Source organism: Mauremys mutica, chromosome 2, assembly GCF_020497125.1.
Source record: "Mauremys mutica isolate MM-2020 ecotype Southern chromosome 2, ASM2049712v1, whole genome shotgun sequence".
In the NCBI taxonomy this organism is placed as follows: Eukaryota; Metazoa; Chordata; order Testudines; family Geoemydidae; genus Mauremys; species Mauremys mutica.
In genome coordinates, this window is record NC_059073.1 from 45,001,673 (window position 1) to 45,024,524 (window position 22,852).

The 22,852-nt window shown below is 41.4% G+C and overlaps 1 protein-coding gene across 1 annotated transcript in view; it reads right to left on the reverse strand.

Moving 5' to 3' along the window:
* Window positions 1-22,852, reverse strand: part of LOC123364574 (neural-cadherin-like) — a 57,524-nt gene that overhangs the window by 14,373 nt on the left and 20,299 nt on the right. Inside the window, exons 10-21 of the mRNA XM_045006808.1 lie at window positions 19,272-19,444; window positions 18,965-19,132; window positions 17,762-18,011; window positions 15,221-15,348; window positions 13,767-13,953; window positions 13,361-13,504; window positions 11,066-11,349; window positions 8,470-10,087; window positions 4,525-4,618; window positions 2,847-3,031; window positions 2,025-2,257; window positions 578-855 (exon numbers count right to left, since the gene is read on the reverse strand). Of these exons, the coding sequence (XP_044862743.1) occupies window positions 578-855; window positions 2,025-2,257; window positions 2,847-3,031; window positions 4,525-4,618; window positions 8,470-10,087; window positions 11,066-11,349; window positions 13,361-13,504; window positions 13,767-13,953; window positions 15,221-15,348; window positions 17,762-18,011; window positions 18,965-19,132; window positions 19,272-19,444 (3,742 nt within the window). The remainder of the gene's footprint in view (window positions 1-577; window positions 856-2,024; window positions 2,258-2,846; window positions 3,032-4,524; window positions 4,619-8,469; window positions 10,088-11,065; window positions 11,350-13,360; window positions 13,505-13,766; window positions 13,954-15,220; window positions 15,349-17,761; window positions 18,012-18,964; window positions 19,133-19,271; window positions 19,445-22,852) is intronic.

Here is a 22,852-nt window from a genome sequence, read left to right on the forward strand (position 1 = left end):
ATGTGGGCTTTACCATGGACAGGGTCTCTGCAGGTTCAGTTAAATACCTTGATTTGCACTGTCACCTCCTGCAAGAACTATTGGGCAGTTACTGCTGCCTTTCCACCGCAGAGATAGTTAAGTGTAAGTGAGGGGTGATATAAATCTGCACACACACTTCGGGATCAAGGTATGTGTGTGTATTACTCTTTCCTCACTTCCATGTTTGACAATATGCTGGGTATTAAAGATTAGTCATTAAAAATACAAAAACATGGAAAGCGAGGGGTTTGTGCCTGTGGGAAGAGTTTGTGAGTGACAAGCTGTGGCTGACTAATAGATTGCACAAACATCAGCTTCTCATACCTCCAAGTTAAGGGAGGCCAGTGCACCTTTCATGCTTTCTACCTTTTGAGGATTATGATGATCCTAAGAAGCCATCAACAAGGTGAGAAATCTGTTGGCATGAACAAAATCAAGTACATCCAGCCAGATCTGCCTTTTGAGAAGTGATGAATGTTGATTTGCTTCTCTAAGCCCCTTTCTCACCCATTTTGAGTTGGAAGAAGTTCTGAGCAGCATAAAAAGTTACACTAACCTGTAGCCCAAGTCAGTGTCTATACACGCGCCACCATTGAGACATGGGTTTGTCCGGTATGAGGAGCAGAAAAGATGCTGGCTTTCTCTAGCTGCACAGGTGCACTGGGCACTATTCAGGACCATCACAGATGCCAGTGAGACACTTCCAGCAGTAGTTATTGTGGGGACATGACTATAATTGTACTTGCTGACACATCCAGTGCTATGAGTGCAGTTCGCAGTCACACACTCATCTATGCCAATCTGGGTGATGCTTATATCCAAGATGATTTCCAGCTGGAGAAGAAAGTTAGTTTTATTAATCTGCCTTTTCCTGTGAGAAGAAGCTTAATGTTGAAGACAGTGTGAGAATCACAGCCCCGAGAAACCAAAATCTTATTTATCCACAGAACAGGTGGAGCCTGAGCAGTAGCAGTGAGAGTGTCCCTGCCAATGCACCATTAACCTGCCTACAGACCCCACCACTATCCATAAAAGGGTAGCTCCATCGTAGTATCCATTCAGTCCTCTGCCTCCTTACTGGGACTGTTTTAACTTGAACTGACTGAGAATTTATTAAATAATTTGTGAAGAATTTCACTTTTTTTTTTGAGCTGAGTAATTTTATTTCAGCTTTTATAACAAAAGATCCCAAATACTCGCTCTCTCTCTTTGCGAACTGGACACTTGCTCTCTAAAATCAGGCTGAGATTAAGTAGTTGTAAAGGGCAACAACAGTAAATAGACATGATCCTGATGGCAAGAGGATCCAGTTCATGTTGCATTGCCAAAGCGCATCCTCCCAGTCACTTAGCTGCTTATTAGATTTTATTTGCAGGAGTGTGTTTTGGTGTGTTTAATTTTCAGCTCACATTTTTTTTCTGACGGGAAAAGGTTATTTTATCACTCTGCTCTCTTACTGTAGAAAGATGGATCTTTTGACTGAGCAATTTTGTGAGTTCTAGTTACTGAACATTTCAATACATGGGCCGAGGAAATAAAGCAAAACATCAAGAACCATGTACACAAAAAACCCAACCATATGCATCAGTTATGGAGGATTTCATAGTCTCTATAGAAGATACGTGTTCTAAAACACATACTCCTAAAGGAAGTACAGTATTCCAAGGGCAAAATAGTCAAATTTGGGTGCCTAAAGTTATGCAACTAAATGAGTAGCTTGACATTCCGAGGTACTGAACACCCTCAGCTCCCATCAAAATCTGCAACTCTGAAAATTAGGTCATAGTATTTGGATGCCTAAATATGGATTATGGGTCTGAACTTTAAGCATCTCTATCTGAAACTTTTGGCCAAAATAATAAAGAAATTTTTTGCTCAGTAGAGTCAAATATTGCAATATACAATCTTTCTCTCTCTCAGAAAATCAATGATTCTGTGCAAACATTTTCACTAGATTATAGATGCAAGATTTTAATTAACTCAATGAGTTGAAAGCCACATACCCGTGCTTTGGACACTGCCACGTTGCCGTTAAGTTTTTCTGCTTTATAATATGGTGGTCCAGAAACTGTAAACCAAACATCAACCCCTCGGGTTTGACCTGGGGTGTTCAAGACACTGAAAATGTGGACATTTTCGAGTTGAGCTGGTATGATTTCTGAAAGTAGTTTCCTCATTTGGTTGTATTTACTTTCTCTCTCAGAAGACTGAGATATAAAATCCTCTGCAGTGATATCTGTAACAAACAATTTAAAAAACAATACACTCATCTTTGAGATCGAGGAGAATCATATGACGTTCAATTATAATGGGAGCAGCAGAGACCAGAATAGTTAAGTTTGCATATCTGATTCCATTCTCGTTGCACTGAAAGACTTTTCACCTTTGGGCTCTGAAATTTTTCATACTGGTTTCTGCTCAATGGTTTGCACTGTGGGGCTTATTTATTCAGTCATTACATTTATTTTATTTCTCTTTAAATCAGGAATATCTTTAGAAGGATTTTTTTTTACTAGAGTTGTTCAAACAAATTCTCTTTGCAATATAAATACATGGTTGCATTTTCAGTGTGGAACTTGTGGATCTTATCTTTGTTTTACCCTAGTATGCGGCATTTATTGCAGTGTCTTCTAACCCCCCTTTATGTATCTGGGGAAAAAGAAAACAAAGCAGAGCACATATGTACATTTTTCAGAGCTCTACTTATAGGAATATTAAGCATATCCAACACAGATATCTAATAATTAAGCAGACACTAATAAGAGTTCAAAGTTACACAGAACTAACATAAAGGTGACGGATTTCAAAAAAATACATTATTTTACCGATTATTCGTATAGACCCAGCATTACGGATGGCATCATCTTTGATTTCCTTCACAACCACCTTTACTGTCGAGATCACATCTGGCCAGATTCCATCAGTAACTTTCACTCTTACATTGTAAATTCCTGTTGGGGTACCTTCTTTAATACTCAGCGAACCTGAGTTATGATTGAGGATAAAATACCTGCAACAGAAATTATGTGAAAGGAAAAGGCAAAGAATAAGTTCTATTCAATCAGGTCAAGACCAGATTTTGTGGAGAATTCCCCTGGTGTAAAGCTGACAAGCATAACAGATCTACCCCCTCACCTCAGGTGAAAGGAGAGTGAGGAGCCAGGGTAGAGCAGAACTCTGTTACACTTATCCTCCATTGGCGTAAGGCCCCTAGAAACCTCAAAACTGTGGCATAAACTAAAGCAGGACTCCAAGTTGCTCTAACTCTGTCTGGGGCTGGGTGGCACAGAGTTGGGGAGCCATCTCCTTTCCAGTGCTTCTAAACAGAGCTCAGACGCAGTGCAGAATTGAGCCCTTAGTGTGTGCACAAGGCCATAGTCAAAGATCTGCATATTCTATAGCAAAGTAGACCTAAATTCTATAGCAAGATGCCTGCTTCGGCAGCAGCTTCATTAAAATAAAAAAAAATTATGCTACCTCCTAGCTGCTCGCAGACTATCACCCTCAGGGTGTGCTGCACACTCTTAAATAACTATGTAGTACCATGGCCTGCCTCTGTTTACCTTTCCATGTGGATCAAAGATCTCGTCTGCACTAAGGACTTTGCACTATGTCACTAGACTGATGTAGCTGTATGAATGCAAACCCCTAGTATAGATGCACTGGTATAAAAAAGGTGACTTGCAGTGGTGCAGCTACCCTCTGCCAAAACAGCCAAGTTGCACTGTTGCAAATCACCTCTGTTCTGCACTGGTGCAAACCCCGTCAATCTAGCTACACAGGTGCAAAAGCTCCCAGTGTAGACAGGACCTCAAAAACTAAGTGGGGGCACCAAAACACCACTTCTCCAGGGGTGGAGAGAGTATTAGGGAACTGTATTTATGCTGGGGATTAATGGCACTGGCAGGGACTATGGGATAGCATTCCAACTCGTTAGTCAGGCGTCTGTGCATAGTACAGGGCTTTTGACGGAGTGGGATCCCAAGCTGTCACGAAGGCCAAAGATAACCACTGCTAGTGAAATGTCCCGATCTAGCAGCTGTACCCCATTTCTGGCAATATTCAATTACCCCTGAAATTATTACACTTCCCCCTTTCCCTCACCCAAATCCCATGCTGCAGCCACAATCCTCCTGAAAAAGGATTAAGGAATCCCAAGCCGCCTCTGAATATACCAATGCAACTCCTTAATTGGCTAGTGAGGCTTCTGGTTGCCTGTGGAATGATTAAAGGCACTCTGCTTGTCAGGGGATGCACATTTCACCTCAGAAATTGCTGGCCTAGGCAGCAACTGACTGGGGAGCAAACTGGAGCTGCTCATATGACTGTGTATAATGTGGCTTCCTCTGTAGGAAAGGGGTTTGGAGATCATGTGCACACAAATTAGAGTGCACACAATACACTCTGGCATGTGAGTTCTCAGAGAAAGTTTAAATATTTTCTTTCTTTTTTTTGAAAATTTGTCATCCTTTTGGTCAGGTCATTATTTTCTTTTTAAAATACCTTGATGCTTTTTCTTCAAATTGATAGGTCTTGTGATCCCAGTCATCGTGGTCTGGTGCATGAACTTGGCCCAGTACAGTTGTGGGTAAGATACCTATCATAATTAAACATATGAATGACATAACTAAAAAGTATCTGACATTTATACACACATATATAAACAAATATGCAATTATAATTTCGCTGGCTTTCTTTAACTCTAAAATCTTCGTCAGTACTTGGGATGGAATTAAAGGCAGCTCTGTAATGATTTATTAATACTGTATGTTGGCCTGGTTATTGGGGTGTTTTCTATATGAGGCTATTGGTTTAACTCAGGCTGTCCGGAAAAACAAGCAGGAAAGAAAAGAAGGGCTTAGGATAAGCCACCTCTGAACCATTAGCTTTGATGACTCTGCTCGTCTCCGGCCAGCCTGCAAAATTGGTTTGGATCAGAACAGGAAAAGGCCCGCTGTGAACACAGAAAGTTTAAAAGAACTGGATTAAAAAGGATACTCAAGAATGGGGCATTAATTGAGACAGAAACCCGGTGAAGAAGTTAGGCCGGCCTAGGTTACCATCAGGGGATGGTAAGACAGAAGGAAATGTAGAATGTTTTAAAAATCTTGTTTCTCTTAAAAGTGTTACTACTGCTAATACTTGTGCTTGAAGAAGGCCGTTCTGTCACTGAATACCAGGGGAAGAACCACAGGTGTCTGAACTCAGTTGGGCTTGGGGGATAAGAATGGTGGATACAATGGATACTATACCCCAGCCTAAGAGTGGGAGGCAATGTAAAATTGAGCCCTGAGATAAGTAAAGACCCAGAGCCTGACACCTGAGGTGATGCACTCAGAGAAACCAGAAAGGAGCCAGAGGTGCAGCTAGCCCTGTAACTGTAACAGTAGTTATTTGATAAATATATTTTGCAATAGCCATTATATAGGACATAATATTATATACTGATGTTAAACCCCTGCAGAACCTGAACACAACAGGCAACATGAAATACAAAGCCTTCCTAAAATGGACTTAGGACAAAAAAGCCCCTCAGTTAAGTTCACAGAAGATGATAAAACAGACCAATTCATCTTATGAAGTACAGCAAAGTGGTGTCCAAAATTCACTGTAATTAAGTTTGAGGAATCCAATATTCCATCATTTCAGTCCAAGAACAGACCCTTGAGGACTGCCAGCAATGACCAAGGCCTTTTGTGCAATTAGCAACCACACAAAAATTTCACTCTGTACATCAAACTAAACCTTATAACAAGCACACACCAAATATAATAGCTGTCCAATACACTGGTGTTGTTTATATATAAACATAACATATCATGTAAGCTCTACTACAGTATACCTAAGAAGTAGGGATGTCAAGTGATTAAAAAAATTAATCACGATTAATCGCACTGTTAAACAATAACAGAATACCATTTATTTAAATATTTTTGGATGTTTTCTTCATTTTCAAATATATTGATTTAAATTACAACACAATACAAAGTGTACAGTGCTCACTTTATACACCTCTACCCCGATATAACACGAATTTGGATATAACATGGCAAAGCAGCGCTCTGGGGGGGCAGGGTTGCACGCTCCGGCAGATCAAAGCAAGTTCAATATAACGCAGTTTCACCTATAACATCATAATATCAGGGTAGACGTGTACTTATTTTTATTACAAGTGTTTGCACTGTAAAAAGACAAAAAAAAGTATTTTTCAATTCACCCAATACAAGTATTGTAATACAATCTCCATCATGAAAGTTGAACTTACAAATATAGAATTATGTACAAAAATACTGCATTCAAAAATAAAACAATGTAAAATTTTAGAGCTTGCAAGTCCACTCAGTCCTACTTGTTCAGCCAATCACTCAGACAAACAAGTTTATTTACATTTGCAGGAGATAATGCTGCCCGCTTCTTGTTTACAATGTCACCTGAAAGTGAGAACAGGCATTCGCATGGCACTGTTGTAGCCCACGTTGCAAGATATTTACGTGCCAGATGCACATGCCTCAACTACCATTCCAGGGGATGTGTGTCCATGTTGATGACGGGTTCTGCTTGAAAACCATCCAAAGCAGTGCGGACTGACACGTGTTCATTTTCATTATCTGAGTCAGATGCCACCAGCAGACAGTTGATTTTCTTTGGCGGTTCAAATTCTGTAGTTTCCGCACTGAAGTCTTGCTCTTTTAAGACTTCTGAAAGCATGCTCCACACCTCGTCCCTCTCAGATTTTTGGAAGGCACTTCAGATTCTTAAATCTTGGGTTGAGTGCTGTAGCTATCTTTACAAATCTCACATTGGTATTTTCTTAGCATTTTGTCAAATCTGCAGTGAAAGTGTTCTTAAAATGAACAACAACATGTGCAGGGTCACCATCCGAGACTACTGTAGCATGAAATATATAGCAGAATGTGGGTAAAACAGAGCTGGGGACATACAATTCTCCCCCGAGTTCAGTCACAAATTTAATTAATGCATTATTTTTTTAAAGAGCATCATCAGCATGGAAGCATGTCCTCTGGAATGGTGGCCAAAGCATGAAAGGGCATAAGAATGTTTAGCATATCTAGCACATATATACCTTGCAATGCTGGCTACAAAAGTGCCATGCAAATGCCTGTTCTTTCTTACTGGTGACATTGTAAATAAGAAGAGGACAGTATTATCTTCTGTAAATGTAAACAAACTTGTTTGTCTTAGCAACTGGCTGAACAAGAAGTAGAACTGAGTGGACTTGTAGCCTCTGAAGTTTTACATTGTTTTGTTTTTAAGTGCAGTTATGTAACCAAAAAACCCCCTACATTTGTAAGTTGCACTTTCAGGACAAAGATTACACTACAATACTTGTATGAGGTAAACTGAAAAATACTGTTTCTTCTGTTTATCATTTTTACAGTGCAAATATTTGTAATCAAAATATACACTTTGATTTCAGTTACAACACAGAATAAAAGATATATATAAAATGTAGAAAAACATCCAAAATATTTAATACATTTAAATTGGTAGTCTCTTGTTTAACAGTGTGATTAAAACTGCAATTGTGATTAATTTTTTTGAGTTAATCGTGTGAGTTAACTGCGATTAATTGACAGCGCTACTAGGAAGTGAAGTCAAATTCCTCCTGATAAGAAACACTAGTTTGAAGGAATGCCATGTGACCAGAGGCACAAGATGGGATCTGGGGAGGAGGAGTAGTGGTTTGACACCACACAGATGCAAGCCCCACAGTTACAACATAACTTATTTATATAGTTTACTCTCCTTTGGGGCTTATGTAAGGACACTGTGGACTGCAAGAGATCATCAAGGATTGGGGAGCTGAGGGTCAGGGAAGGTGCCCTGCCTCATGATGGCTGCAATGAGCAAGAGAGGGCACAAAAAGCAGCAGCCATTGAAGATTCCGTTTCTATTTTTGGGCCGTTCAAAGATTGCATGAACTTTTCAGAGGGTACAGATGGTTCATATTCGGGTTCACATTTAAAACATTAACTAGACAACATGACAGATTAGTTTAACCTCACATTTCAAGCAATCTCTCGGGGTATTCAGACTTGAATCCAGATCACAGCCCTTGACAACATTATTAAATGAACAACATCAGTATAAAATAAGTCAAGCTATTTTGTAATTAAAGGGAAACAAAATAGCATCTGAAAACCATTTACTTAAATTTTATAGAAGTGTACATAAGATAGAAGCCAATTACCCTCCATCAGCCCCAAATTCAATCTCCTCCACACACCAATTGACTCCATCCCCTGGGACCAGACCTTACGCACCAAGTTTCAGTTCTAAATCAGAGCTGCAGAGCTGCATTCCCCACCAAAATACTAATGCATCACGGAAAGCAGCTCTTGTGGAATGGGACAGATCTCTCCGAATTGCACGCCTGCTGCTCATGGTCTGAGTATAGCCTAGTGAAATAAGCTCCAAATCAATTACCATCATAGCAGTAGATGAGGCATTCCATGTAGCCAGCAGAATGAGGATGATCATTTCGGTCCCCAATATTAACAGTTAACGTGTTGGTTGAGCTCATAGGAGGAATCCCACTGTCAGTAATCAGAATGGGCAGGTAAAACACTTTGTTCACTTCTCTGTCAAAAGTATGCAGCGCAGTGAGCAGTGCACTTCCATTGCTGAAATCCTGCAAGTTAAAGTAAGTTACGCTGCCAAAATTGCTGAGTAAGTGAAAGGAGAAAGGCCCTCCATTAGCAGCAGTGTCTCTATCTCTAGCATATAACAAAGTAGAAGTCTCGTTCATTTGGACAATTTGCGGTGAAGCAGTGTTTTCCCAGACGACTGGGTTATACTGAGCCTCAAACTCTGGCCCATTGTCATTCACATCCTGCAGAGTCACAAGAACCGTGGCACTGCCAGTCAGCCGAGGTTGTCCCATATCAGTGGCAATGACCACAAGGTGGTGCTGTGTCACAGCCTCATGATCCAGCAATCCTGCAACTACAACCCAACCATCATTACCCACAGAGAACTGTCCACTTGGGTCAGACCTGTTTATCAGGCGATACAAAAACCTTCCATTCAGCCCCGAATCTAAATCAACAGCAGAAACCTGTACAACTTTAGTGCCGAGAGGCACATCTTCAGCCAGAGCCATCACTTCATAGAATGGGGGATAAAACACAGGGGCATGGTCATTGGAATCCTCCACATAGACAACACAGTGAGCAATACTGAAGAAATCGGTGTCTTCAGCTTTCATGGTCAGGTTAAACACCCTCTCATGAGGTTTCTCAAAGTCTAGGTGTTTCCGCAACCGAATAGCCCCACGTTTGTTGATTTTATCTGTCTCTATGGAGAATTTACGATCATCATCCCCATCAAGGATGCTGAATGTCACCACAGCATTTTCTCCTTCATCTCTGTCCGTAGCAGATACCATTGTGATATCAGTGTTGATACTTGCATTTTCAGAGACAAAAGCCGTATACATCTTCCGTGTAAAGACTGGAGCGTGGTCATTTATATCAGACACCAAAATGGTGGCAGTGCCTGTCCCAGTGAGTCCACCTCCATCCCTTCCTTCAACCACCACCAGATACTTATTTTCCTTCTCCCGGTCCAAGGATCCGAGCACAGTACAGATGGTGCCCGTAACTGGGTTGATTGAAAACAAGTTGAGGTTGATTTCATTTTGGACATTTTGAATAATTCTGTAAGTTAATACTGCATTCTTCCCAGCTTTGGGGTCATCGAGGTCTATGGCATTCATTTCCATTACAGTGGTGTCTGCTGGGGAATCTTCAGGAACCTGCCCCATGAAGCAGCCCTCTGACATGCAAAGGAAAAGAGGTGGGTTGTCATTCACGTCTCTGACCTCTATGATTACATCTGCAAAGCCAGTTAGTCCCTCTCCATTTTCATCTGTAGCAAGGACAAGAAAGCGCCATATGGATCGCTTTTCACGGTCTAGCTTTTTGTTTGCATAGATCTCTCCTGTGTACTCGTTGATGCAGAACTCACTATTGGCCCCGTGTCCATGTAAAGAGTAGCAAAGGGCACTCTGGTCAGCTTCTTGATCAGGGTCAGTTGCAGAAACCTAGAACAAACCACAGGAGGGGTGAGAGAGAGAACTGGAAATTCATTATACTTCTACTGCAAGCTGCAGTACTATGGAGGCCTACTAAAGAACGTGCCCCTATATGTTAACAGTTAAGGGTAAGCATCAGTTGGCTTGAGTCATTTGGGTCTTTCTGCAAAGGTTATAGCTGGGCTGGAGAAATAAGCTGATTGTGTTTAGGGAGACTAATGCATTCTGCATGCTACTGCATTTGGAAAGAGGGGGGGAAATATGCAGGAAAAGCTAGGTGGAAGTAATAGTAAATCAACTGAACACGTATTTGCAATGAGATCCAGTGGAATTTGAACTAGAGAAGCAAATAGAAATTGGTTCATAGGCGCAGACAGGAGGGGTTAGAAACTGGGCAGGGTTTGGGTCTTGTCTTCCTTATACTCCTCTGAAGGGGAAACCACCATCTATATTCCTTAGCACTTCCATAGTGTCTTCCCACCCAGAGATCTCAAAGAACCTTACAAATATTGATGAACATCCCAGTAAAGTAGATATGTACCCCCATTTTACAGATATGGAAATGAAGTCAGAGACAAGAGTAAATGATTTTCCCAAGGTCACAAAGGAAGCCTGTGACAGTTGAGAAGAGAAAGCTGATCTTCTGACTTTCAGTCCCATGTCTCAACCACAAGTCTATCTTTCCTTTGCACTTTTCTTACCATGGGTCAGTAGGTTTGTTTACATTTATACTGGCCAGTAACTAAGTTTATTATCCAATTCCAGCCACCACGTATTTTTGTTTAATCTATTTTATAAAAAGAGTGTAGATAGCTGGAAAGCATGGAAGACAGAAAGATACCAGAATCTTACAAATTCCAGGTGTCAAGGTTCCCCCTCTTCTGATGAGATCTGGCTCCCAGTAACTGATGTAACTGTCAAGCTGAATACAAATTTAATTTACTCTTAAAACCCCCCCACCTCTCTGCTTCATGCAAACTGATTTACCTTTAGAACCAGAACAGGCAGATCTGTAAGTTCCTCCAAGACACTGGCATGGTACTCATTGTTAGTGAACACTGGAGATTCATCGTTCTTATTGATTACACTGATGGCAATGAGTGTGTGATTCTCCCATTTCCCATCAGAGGCTACAAGCCGGAGCTCATAACGCTGCTCTTGTTCATAGTCCAGACACTGAGTAATGAAAATGGTTCCCACTTCGGGTTCAACATCAAAAGCTCCTTTCACATTTCCTGATGTAATCTGATACCTCAGTTTGGCATTTGCACCTGTATGAAACAGCAAATGTTTACTTACTGCTAGTATTGATTTCCACACCATACTTCTCAAAGCACTCGGTAAAGCTGCAGCAGACATTTATTAATGGGATGTGTAGTTTGACTGACACAATAGGCCAAAGTTTTCAAGAGACAAGCACTTGTATTATGCCTTAACAAAAAAGTAATCATGAGTGAGGTGGAGAAAGTACATAAGGAAAAGTTATTTACTTATTCCCATAATACAAGAACTAGGGGCCACCAAATGAAATTAATGGGCAGCAGGTTTAAAACAAATAAAAGGAAGTTCTTCACACAGCACACAGTCAACTTGTGGAACTCCTTGCCTGAGGAGGCTGTGAAGGCTAGGACTATAGCAGCGTTTAAAAGAGAACTGGATAAATTCATGGAAGTTAAGTCCATTAATGGCTATCAGCCAGGATGGGTAAGGTATGGTGTCCCTAACCTCTGTGTGTCAGAGGGTGGGGATGGATGGCAGGAGAGAGATCACTTGGATCATTACCTGTTCGGTTCACTCGCCTCTGGGGCACCTGGCATTGGCCACTGTTGGCAGACAGGTTACTGGGCTAGATGGGCCATTGGTCTGACCCAGTACAGCCGTTCTTATGTTATGTTCTCATGTTCTTAAGTAACTGTAGTCAGAAACGTGTATGTGAAAGTGCGAGTAAGACAGAGAGAAACAAATAACTGCAGAGTTCTGTGTTTGTAAGCACAGTTATATGTACAAGCATAATTTGCAAGTAGAAGTTAGGCAACTCTTTTGTTCCGTTTTGTTGATTAATTTTAGCCCTACAGGTCTAATGTGTATTCATTTCCTGATACTGAAAAGAATGTAGTGTTATTAAAGACCAGAAGCTATTTTTGTTTAATAGTTTCCCCTCCCCTCCCCCCGCCATGTTAAACCCAAACATCTGTTGTTGCTACACTCTCATTTTTATTTTTACCACCAGGTGGTGCTAAAATCTCAAAAGAACAGGAAGGTTTCAAAAGACCATTTGGTTTCAAAATATATTCCATCTATATGATCCTAGTTATTTTCTTTTGCATTGTTCAAAATGTTTGGAAACATGGGAAAGTGATAAGCTATTGTTCTTTGAAAAGGAAAAAAGGAAGAAACATGACAAGATGCTAGATACATTGAAGCGGTTTTGGTTGTTAGAATCAAGTTCACTCCACTTGGCACAGGGGCAAAGAATCATTTTCTATACAGAATATATAAGCTCTTAATAGGGGGGAGGGGAACCTTTTAATTTATTCTGAAATGTCTTACCCATATATTACTGAAGTGACTTGAGCAGCAATTGATAGGAGTCAAAAAACAAACAAACAAACAAAAACCCTGCTGTATTTCAGATGTTTGAACATGAAAGAGTTAGGCCCCAGTTGTAACCCACCTATCAAAGTGACTAAAGTTGTTTTTTTGAAAATTCTCAACTCCAGCAGTATGCTCCACGCTCTCTCCTTTCTCCTTCACAGCCAGACTTTGCAGCGCTGCAGCAGGGTGTGAAAACACACCCTCTCCAGGGCTGCAAATTGCGGCGCTGCAAAGCACCAGTGTGGTCAAAGCCCCCTGTACGTTATTCCCCAGAGGGAGGTGGAGTACGGACAGCGCTGGGAGAGCTCTCTCCCAGGGCTGACGCTTTGACTACACTTAGCGCTTTGAAGTGCAAGTGTAGCCAAAGAGGGGCATTTAGCACACCACCACTGAAGAGAAGAATTGTGAGGATTTAAATGTCTGTTGTTCTAAAATAAAAGGATCACTAGCATATTGTTATTCTACAAAGTGGAAACTTGAGTAAATTACTAAGAGTTCTTGACATGTTTACGCCAGAGAGATTCTTCTCCTCTCCAAACTACTGAAATCTATTTAAAGTGTCTCCTTAATACACTCAATTACCAGATTAAAACAGAAAATCATTAGCTCACAAGAGAAACCATTATTATGGTGGATGCTGCATCACTCAAAAGCACTGAAAAATATAGGAGAAGTATGTTTACACACCTTCATCTTCATCATTTGCTGTTACTGTCACAACAGCACATCCAACTTCCTTGTCCTCCTCTATACTGATTTCATATACTGGGTGAGGGAAAGCTGGAGCATTGTCATTGACATCACTGACAAAAATCTTCACATATGCTGTATCTGAAAAGGAGACATAAAATGAAAAATTAGATTACAGAGACCAGAGATAAAGTTACTTGTAGGATGGCCTAACCTATCCCTGAAGAAGAGCTCTGTGCAAGCTCGAAGGCTTGTCTCTCTCACCCACAAAAGTTGGTCCACTAAAAGATATTACCTCACCCATCTTGTTTGTGTAACCTACCCTGACATTCCACGAAAAACTCCACTTCTACCAATGGCAGTGGAACTCTTTCTTACCTGGTATATAAACCATTATGCTTACCTGTGTTGGGCTGTCCATAAACACCAGGTCGAGCAGACTCTGCAGAATCCTGAGACTGAACTTCAATCAAATAAGAGCCTTTCTTCTCTCTGTCAAAAGATGCTTTGGTGGAAATAATTCCTGTCTCAGGATCAATGGTGAAGAACTGGTGATCTTCACTAGAGTCTTTCAATATTGAATATTGAACCTGAAATTCAGAAATTTTATGTGAGGTTCCATGCATACCATTTCATGTGAGTGCTGTGTCCCCATCCTTCCTCAGCCCTTTCAAACTCTTTGCAAAATAATATTTGAAAAGGCTCTTATTTGAACAGACTGTCTTGAGGCCTTCTCTCAGTCTGAATACAAAGTTAGAATGCTTATATAAAATAACCCCCGATGTTCCTGGTAATATACAATTAGGACTGGTCAAAAAAATTCCATCAAAGTTGTTCTGAAGGAAAACTGAGCTTAGATTAAATCACATATTTCACAGAAACTTTGAAAACCAAAAATTTTTCAGTTGAAAATTTTCAGTTCTATGACAAAAAGTAAATTTTTTTCAAAGGAAAAATCCCCACACATTTCCCCACCAGTTCTATATACAATGTTTGCTACACAGTTTTTCAGTGACAGCTTATGGCAGGTTTACAAGTTACAACATGGTAACATGTTGAGAGTCAAAGTTCTCTCACAAGAGCCACCCTGTGGATTTTGAGGCAAAGGGTAATGAATGGGGCAGAAAAGGGAGAGCAGCACTTCACAATGCTGCTTGCCTGATTATATTTGATCACTACAACAGAGCTGGCCAAAGAGCCAGTCATGAGTTAAACATGAACAAAAAAGTTAAAAAATTAAGCCTGCGGCTACCCTGACAATTAATATGGTGGGGGGCAGCCCACAGAGAGCACGAATAGAAGCATGCAGTGCTTCATCATGTCTCCAGCTCAAGTTGGGTCACTATGAGTGACATTATCTAGAGTCTCCTCCTGTCTGAGATGGAGCAGACCATATGCATCCTACCTACCCACCTATCCGTGGTACTTGTATGGTCCGTATCACTGTAATATCTCCCTGCCTCTTAATCTTTACTATATTTATCCTCACAAGACCCCTGTGAGGTAGGGCAGTGCTATTATCACTACTATCAGCTGGGGAACTGAGGCACAGAGAGACTGTGACTTGCCCGAGGTCATGCAGGAAGCCAGTGGTGTAATAGAGACTGAACCCAGATCTCCCATGCTAGTGCCCTAACCACTGGAACATCCTTCCTCTCCTTTTTTTTTTTTTAAACAAATCAGAGGCAGCTCTTAATAGTTAGGTAAATTTAGCCAACCTGCTCAAAGGGGAAGGGAGAGGTGCCTATGGCTCATTATTGTCCCATCTGCTACTTGTCTTTTCTCACTGTTTAACCCATCAATGCTATTTAACAGATTAATATTTCTGGGAGAAAAAGGGTATGTAATAAGTTAAACCTCTCCATATGGCCCAGAATCCAAGTCAGTTGCTAAAACCTGGGCAACAGATGTGCCAATAGCTGCTTCTTCAGGTACAGACACCTTGTAGGTAGAAGATGTGAAGAATGGAACATTATCATTGACATCTGCAGAGAGAGGAATTAAGACATAATGAGAGGAGGTTAAAATCTTAAAACTGTACCTTTTAAAAAACAAAATTAGCACACTGCTTTGAAAAACTACCACAGAGTTCCTGCTAACATCCAATCCTGTTTTCTGCCTTCCCATTCTCAAGGCAGATGGCAGAAGCTCTTTTAATTAGAGTGATTGTGAGGTTTCTGGAAGATGTGATGCTGCGATTTCAGGTATTATGCAAGACACCGATTAACCTAATAATCTATTAACTTATTGATGCCAGAAACTGGTATTCGTTGGCCCTGGTCCTGGCAAAGACTTACATACCTACTGAATAGCATTCAAGATTACCTATTGAAACCAATGGAACTGTTCAGATATCTAAATTTAAGATGGGACTAATGTCTGATAATGCAAACCTCCACCAAAATAAACTGGTTTTTACTTCACCCCTTTTGTTATTTTGATGAAAGCTTGTGTGCAGGCCTGCCCTTGTCTTTGCAGGATCAGAGCCTTGGGGACCACGCCAGTGTCAGTAACTGCAGTTATGAACTGTCATTAGTTTAAAGAGATACTGGTCAACTTGAAATCCAGTCATTTTCAAAATATGGATTAAAAGTAGCTTCAGGTGCTACATTTGCACTGGACTCCCCTGTTAATTTTTGCAGTTTTACAACAACATTTTTCTGTTTTAAAAAACTTCTTTCCCCTGTTGCTGTGTGAAAGGCCAAAGAGAGGAGCTGACTAAAGTCAATTGATGAAATTGAAGCTACACCAAGTACTGTAAAACACAAAAAAACAAATTAAAAACAGACAACAAGATTTTGCTAAATGTGTTCTATTCTAAACATTACTTGTAACAATAGTAGGTAAAACAGAGAAATGCAATTTTAAACATCTCTCAATGAATGAGACTGACAAATTCTCAGGGCCTGATCTTGGAAACACACGTTAAAAACTTTACAATTCTGAGACGGTCCCATTGATTTCAACATGTGCAAGTGCTTGTAGGATCAGGGCCTTAGATTGCTACTGTGTTTGTTGGTATTACAGGCTTGCTTTATAACCCAGTTTTCCTGTATTCCTAACTCTCCATTGTGACAGACTATTTTTCATGTGTTATTTCAACAAACACGATCAATATACTTTCACAGTTTTAGTAAATGCATTCACCCATTGTTGAGTTGAGAGAGTGGGGAATACAATCTCTCTTTCTATGCATATAATGTGTGTGTATTTTTTGCATATGCATATATAAAAAGTGACTCATATTTTGTAAGTCAAGGCTTCTGGTAGCTAATTCCCACTTAAAAGTGCTTTAACTTGCATTCCCTTCCCACACCCCAAAATGAGTCTATTGTATAGAATTTTATGTTACTGGAAAATCATTTTTGTTCCTGGCCAAAATGAAGTTGCCATTAAACTGAGTTACAACACTATTAATAGGACCATGGAACAATGTTACTAATGAATATTGATTTGTGGTAGTTTGATTGTAATCTCTTTGGAGCAGAGAATGTTTTCATTTCAAAAGACATTCTCTGTTCCAAAGAGAGAGGGAAGGAGAGAGGGGTGGGGGGGGGGAGTGTGTGTGTGGTGCCTAGCACAACAGGGCCCTGATCCTGACTTTAGGTACTGGCCACTACACAAATAAATAACAGTAGTTTTCGTGTTGGTGTATTATGGACGAGCTCCATAGATTAACATGCTTTTCACTATACAATTATGGTAGTGAAATCAGTAAAGATGAACGTTTTCGTATCTTTTTCTGACAGCCCTGACATAGAGAGGCAGAGTGGCCTCCCACTGACCCACAGGGGGAAGGACCACTGCTAACCGACTACACGTGTGTATGTAATATGAACTAACGTGGGACAAACAAGTAACAGTTAATTTTAATCATTTGTGAAATTATATAGTAGGGTCTCTTTTCCTTAAAAGTGCAAAGGTATTTGTTTTTGTTTTTTAAACTGGACAATTAACAATTATTAGGTATGCATTTTCGCTGTCCTGTTCCAAGAGTTAATCATTTCAGTAATTCCCAAATATCCCTAATATATAAAATACTTCCAATACTACTCTCTTCTCTCACTAGAATTGGGACACTTCCTGGGCCATTTCTGGCATTAGAAGGATTCCTTTATTATTACGCTTACACCGCAGTGTATTATTTTTTAGTGCAGATATTTCTATATTAAGTGTATGTTTTTAAAATACCACATCCCACTTGTTAAATCACACTTTGTGGTATCTTCAGGTGAAAAGGCTATTTCTACTACTGCACAATGTCTCAAAACTCAAAGGAAATTTTATGCTGTTAAGTCCAGGCTTCATTCCATAATTTCTAGTACTGATATTTTAGAAATACTGTGAGTGCCATTCTAAAATTACCTGTTCTAGTTACAGTAGTTCAGTGGTACTTACCTGTTATATTAATACAGACAGTGGTGAACGAAGCTAAAGGTGTCATTGCTACGTTTTGTGCCCTGACTCTCAGGGTGAAAAACTTGGTTGTCTCAAAGTCAAGTGGTTCAGAGACTAGTAGAGAAGCAGATCCATCCACTCTGTTTGGCTTCAGGTAGAAACGAATAGGCATGTTAGTCTCTGGAACTTGACCCTCCTCCAGGTTATATGTAACCCTGGGATCACCAAGGGAGGATGTGGCTTTGACAGTCTGAAGAGAAAAAAAGTCACTGTATTTGTTTATGAAGTGCATGATTCTGAGTATTAAGATGTCCGTTTGGGGGGTTGGGGTTGTGCATGCATGATGAGACAGACAGTTTGCCTTCATTCTGGAGATTTGTCTAATTTTTGTACTGCTTTTGCTGTGGTTCCAAGTTGTAATCAATATTAAATTTCCCTGCTCTGTAAATATGGCAATGGATATGAACACCACCTTCAGGTAAAAGGAATTGTTTTCCCCAATAAACATCCAAAGGGGGATTACTATGAGGATCTCACTCTTCAGCAAGCTGTGCTGAGCCTGGCTGGATAAAACAAACTGTTTCCAAGTGCTTGGATCTCATGCCTGGGAGATGAAGAGGAACTGTAGGAATCAATTAGTAATTACGGAAAGGACTGCCTGGACTGAAGCAAATCAGTGTGTCCAGTTTAAAAACATGGTTGACTAAGAAAAACAAAACAATACACATTTCATCCACTGCTGAAATACAGCAGAGCTACTCCATCACTAAAACAGCACTTATAGATGGCACTGAAAATTGTGGAGAACTCAGAATGGAATCACTGAAGCTGGAATTTGGTCAGGCCACCGGAATTAACATCTCAAGTCTTGCGAAAAATGCTCTAGAATTTTTAATACGGGCTAAGCCTCAGTTTTGCAATGCATCCAGAAGATGCTCCCCCCAGGAGCACCCCTTGCTGGGGCACTGGTTTTACAAAGTAATAGAGAAGAGTGCTGCCTTCTGAGTCACAACATCTCCTGCAGCTTCTGGAATTTCCTTGGAGATATCCTATGTAAAGCTAAAAGCGCATAGCTTGTGAAATCTGATAGGATCACAGCGCAAGGTAGTAAAAGCATGTACATCCTTCTATATACACACACAGGACCAAAGGAAGGGAGAGGGGACTATTCCAGAGAGAGAAGGAGGTTCCCTTATAGCATACCATTATGTTGGTGTCACGAATGGTGTTCTCTGGGATTGTAGCCCAATATCCGCTCTGTTCCCAATGTGGTGGCTGATTGAGTATGTTAGTAATAGTTACAGTCAGCTCCACAGTGCTGCTTCTGTTGCCTCCATCTGTTGCTACAATATACCGGCTGATTCGAGTTGTCTACAAAGTAGTTTTAACAAAAAGTTTAAGGAACTCTAAAAACTAATTTGCACAAATCAACAGATTGAGATTAACTTTCTGCCACATATTCCATGGGAAGAAAGCTGTGTTACATTCTGTATGATAAGAGTCCTGTTACCTGGGAGATCAGATGGTTCACATACACCCAGCCGGTGCTGGGGTTGATTTGGAAGTATTCTGGCTGTTGCTGTAACATGGAATATACAATGGCAGCATTCACACCTTGGTCATCATCATGAGCTGCAGCACGGAGGAAACTTGTGCCCACTGGCGTGTCTTCACGGAGGAAGTCTTTTAAAAAAGGATGAGACATTTATTCTCAGCAGGCCTCATTCTCATGTATGTAAGCAGAGTCAGGATGAGCTCTACCCTGACATCTGGTGGTGAATTATGGGGAGTGTGGAAGGAATTTCAAGGAGTGGCAAGGATTTGCGTTGCAATAGCCCACGGCAGCATGGGAGGGTTATTTTGGCAGCTGGGATCCCCAATTTCTTTGTTATTGGGGCAGGAAGGAAAAAAAGTGCTGTCACCCTAATTATGTGAATGAGGAACTATGAGACTGCTTTATGACAGAAATGACTCAACCTACATTAAATAGTACTTGCTAGACAAGGGACATGGGTTCCAAAACCCAGTGAATGGAGAGAGGTTGGGGACTGGTGTGTGTACCTGATGGGGTGGGCCCCTTTTGAGGGCCCGAAACACCAATTGCACATCCTCTTCTCTCCACTGTAAAAGAGCAGAGCTAATTTTGAATCCTTTAGGAGTCCATCTAGAGGCTGCTGACCTGAATTCACGTTGGGCCAATGTTGCACTGGCACTGGGGCTCCCCTACTACAAGCTGAAACCACTAAGAGCTGAAATCACTAAAAGAGCTAACTTACTGAGCTGAGATCACGGAGTGCTGTGTTAACTAGTGGGGGAGCCTGAAGCTTTATTGCTAAGCAGCTGGCAGAGCGGAGCACTCTGCAGCATGTTGGAGCAGCCCAAGGAACAGTGAGCAGTGTGGAGCGGTTTGTGGGGACAGCTGACGTGGTTCACGGGTCGGCTGGAGGAGCGGCACAGCTGGTGGAGTGGAGCCGGTCATGGTGAAGGCTGCAGCAGAACTCCACAGAGAGGCGGAGCAGTTGGCCCCCGGCCCACGTAAGGTGCCCCTTAACACCCTGTGTGCGCCGCACCCCCGCCATTTCCATCCAGGCTGGGGGGGGGGTAAAACTGCAGATAAACTTTTGAACTCTGGGGTGGCACTGACCAGAGACAGAGACTTTTGGGTTGTTGGACTTTGGGGTGATTGGACTTAAGACCCTAAGGGGGAAAGGACATTGCCAAATGTACTTGGAGGTGGGTTTTTGCTTATGGTTTGTGTATAGTCCTGTTTGTGGTGTCTCTCCAACGTGATGCCGCATTGTTTCCCTCCTTTATTAAAAGGATTTTGCTACACTCGGACTCCGTGCTTGCGAGTGGGGAAGTATTTCCTCCTAGAGGCACCCGGGGGGTGGTGGTATGTAATTGTCCCAGGTCACTGGGTGGGGGCTCAAGCCGGTTTTGCATTGTATTATTGACATGGAACCCCTGGATATTGAACCCGGCCCTTGTTGCTGCCAACTCAGAGGGGCAGAAGGGTTACATGTATAACGGCAATATTCCTGGATCTGGCAATTCTAGAAGTGAAGGGGACACTTACGATTCTCAGCTCCAGGTCAGTGCTAAGATCACAGACCAGTGTGGCGGTATAACCAGTTTACAGATCACTACTGCACAATCACATTGGCATCTGAGCTGTGAAATAGCCTAAAAGACCTACCTATATTTGTATGTGAACAGGGTTAGCCCTTCCTTTATACGAAGTGAACCAGTACTCCAGAGAAGTTGGTTTCACGTTAAACTAGAACAGGGATCAGCAACCTCGGGCCAGGCCGGTTTGTTTACCTGCCGCATCTGCAGGTTCGGCTGATCATGGTGCCCACTGGCCGTGGTTCGCTGCTCCAGGCCAATGGGGGTGGCAGGAAGCAGCATGGGCCAAGGTTTGCTGGCCACAGCTTCCCGCCGCCCCCATTGGCCTGGAACGGCGAACCGTGGTCAGTGGGAGACACGATTGGCTGAACCTGCGGACGCGGCAGGTAAACAAACCAGCCCGGCCTGCCAGGGCCACATGCCAAAGGTTGCCGATCCCTGAACTAGAATTACCATCACTTTGTAAGTCAATACAATGTGTAAAATATCAGGCGTGTCTGTTCAACTAAAATAAATGTTGTTTTGATTATGCAGCTTTTAAGTTATTGCAACATAAAAATATTTAAGTTTTCTCTGGGGTTTTCCCTACTGTATTATGTACTGTTATGAAAGCTGTTAAGTGAAGCACGTTTGTTATTTCCTATTCTCATCTAAGTCACTTTTCTTTGCCCACCAAAGTGTGACTGCCAAAGAATAAATGGCCTAGTCATGCCATTCTTACAAGTAGAAATATGTCCGGAAGTGGTTTGCTGGTACTGAAATAAAATAATAACAATGGAATTTATTACTAGTAAATACTGCAAGAGATTCTCAATTGTCCTGCAATAGATTTTATGTTCTGAGAATAGTATCCTGTTAAAATACATTGTATCAAAAGGTTCAAGCTGAATTGGAAATGATGTTGCATTGTATCATGTGTTCCTGTTTGCGATAAGCACTTCTGTAACAATTACTAGGATGTAACTATTATATACAGTTAAACATTTGAGTACAGCCCCTTCCAGACATGTATGGATAATTAATAGTGATGAATTGTTTAAACCAAAGTATTTGAATAAGACCATAGCATATGAGAATAGAGCACCAGCAGTTACCAGTAACATTAGAAACCCATGACTAATTACATTTGATTTTGTTATAAAGAGGAGACAGTATTTTTAATTCCATGACGTACAAACATTGATTGCTTATAGACAGATACTAGAACACACTGTCAGGGCAGCCTCATGGCTCTGTTAGGAGAACAGTTTCCCAATCCTGAAGAAGTGCTTTTTGCTAGCTGGCTCCCCATATGAGGAAGGGAGCAGGAAGCTTCTCAATCACCCATAAGCATCAGCATTATATTGAACTCAGAATTCAACCTCAGTTTTAGTGCTCATGAAAGACAGATACTGGTAGCACTGAATGAACAGTGTGGTTGAAGGCACTGAGTCAGGCTCACCTTCAAACAAATATGACCCTCCCCTCCATCAAGACTTCCCTGTTCTGTCCTACAAAACTCTTACGTCACTGTTAGGACTTCTGTCCCATCATTCATTCCAAACTGAGTGGTGGTGGTGTCATGCTTGCAAAGTCCACTCGTAGACAGGAACATAGATACTGCTATACCAGACTGGACCAGTGCACCATATACACCAGCATCAAGTCACTACTCTCAGAATTATTTTGGGGAAGGTCTATGGCCTACAGGTGGTCAGACTAGATGATTCCAAAGTCAGAAAGCACCACTGTAATCTGAGTCTCTGACAGTGGCCAGTGCAGATGATCCAGAGGAAGGTGTAAGAAATCATGAAGTGGACAGCTATGGATGAGCCTAACTTTCTCCCTAACTTCCTCCAAGGCTGGTTGATGCTGCGAAGCGTGACGGGTTATATCAGTTCTAGAACTCTTTGTTTCTTTCCCCTTTATTGACATATACGCTCATTCGCCTCCAGTCCTTTTTTGAATCCTGCTAAACTCTTGGCC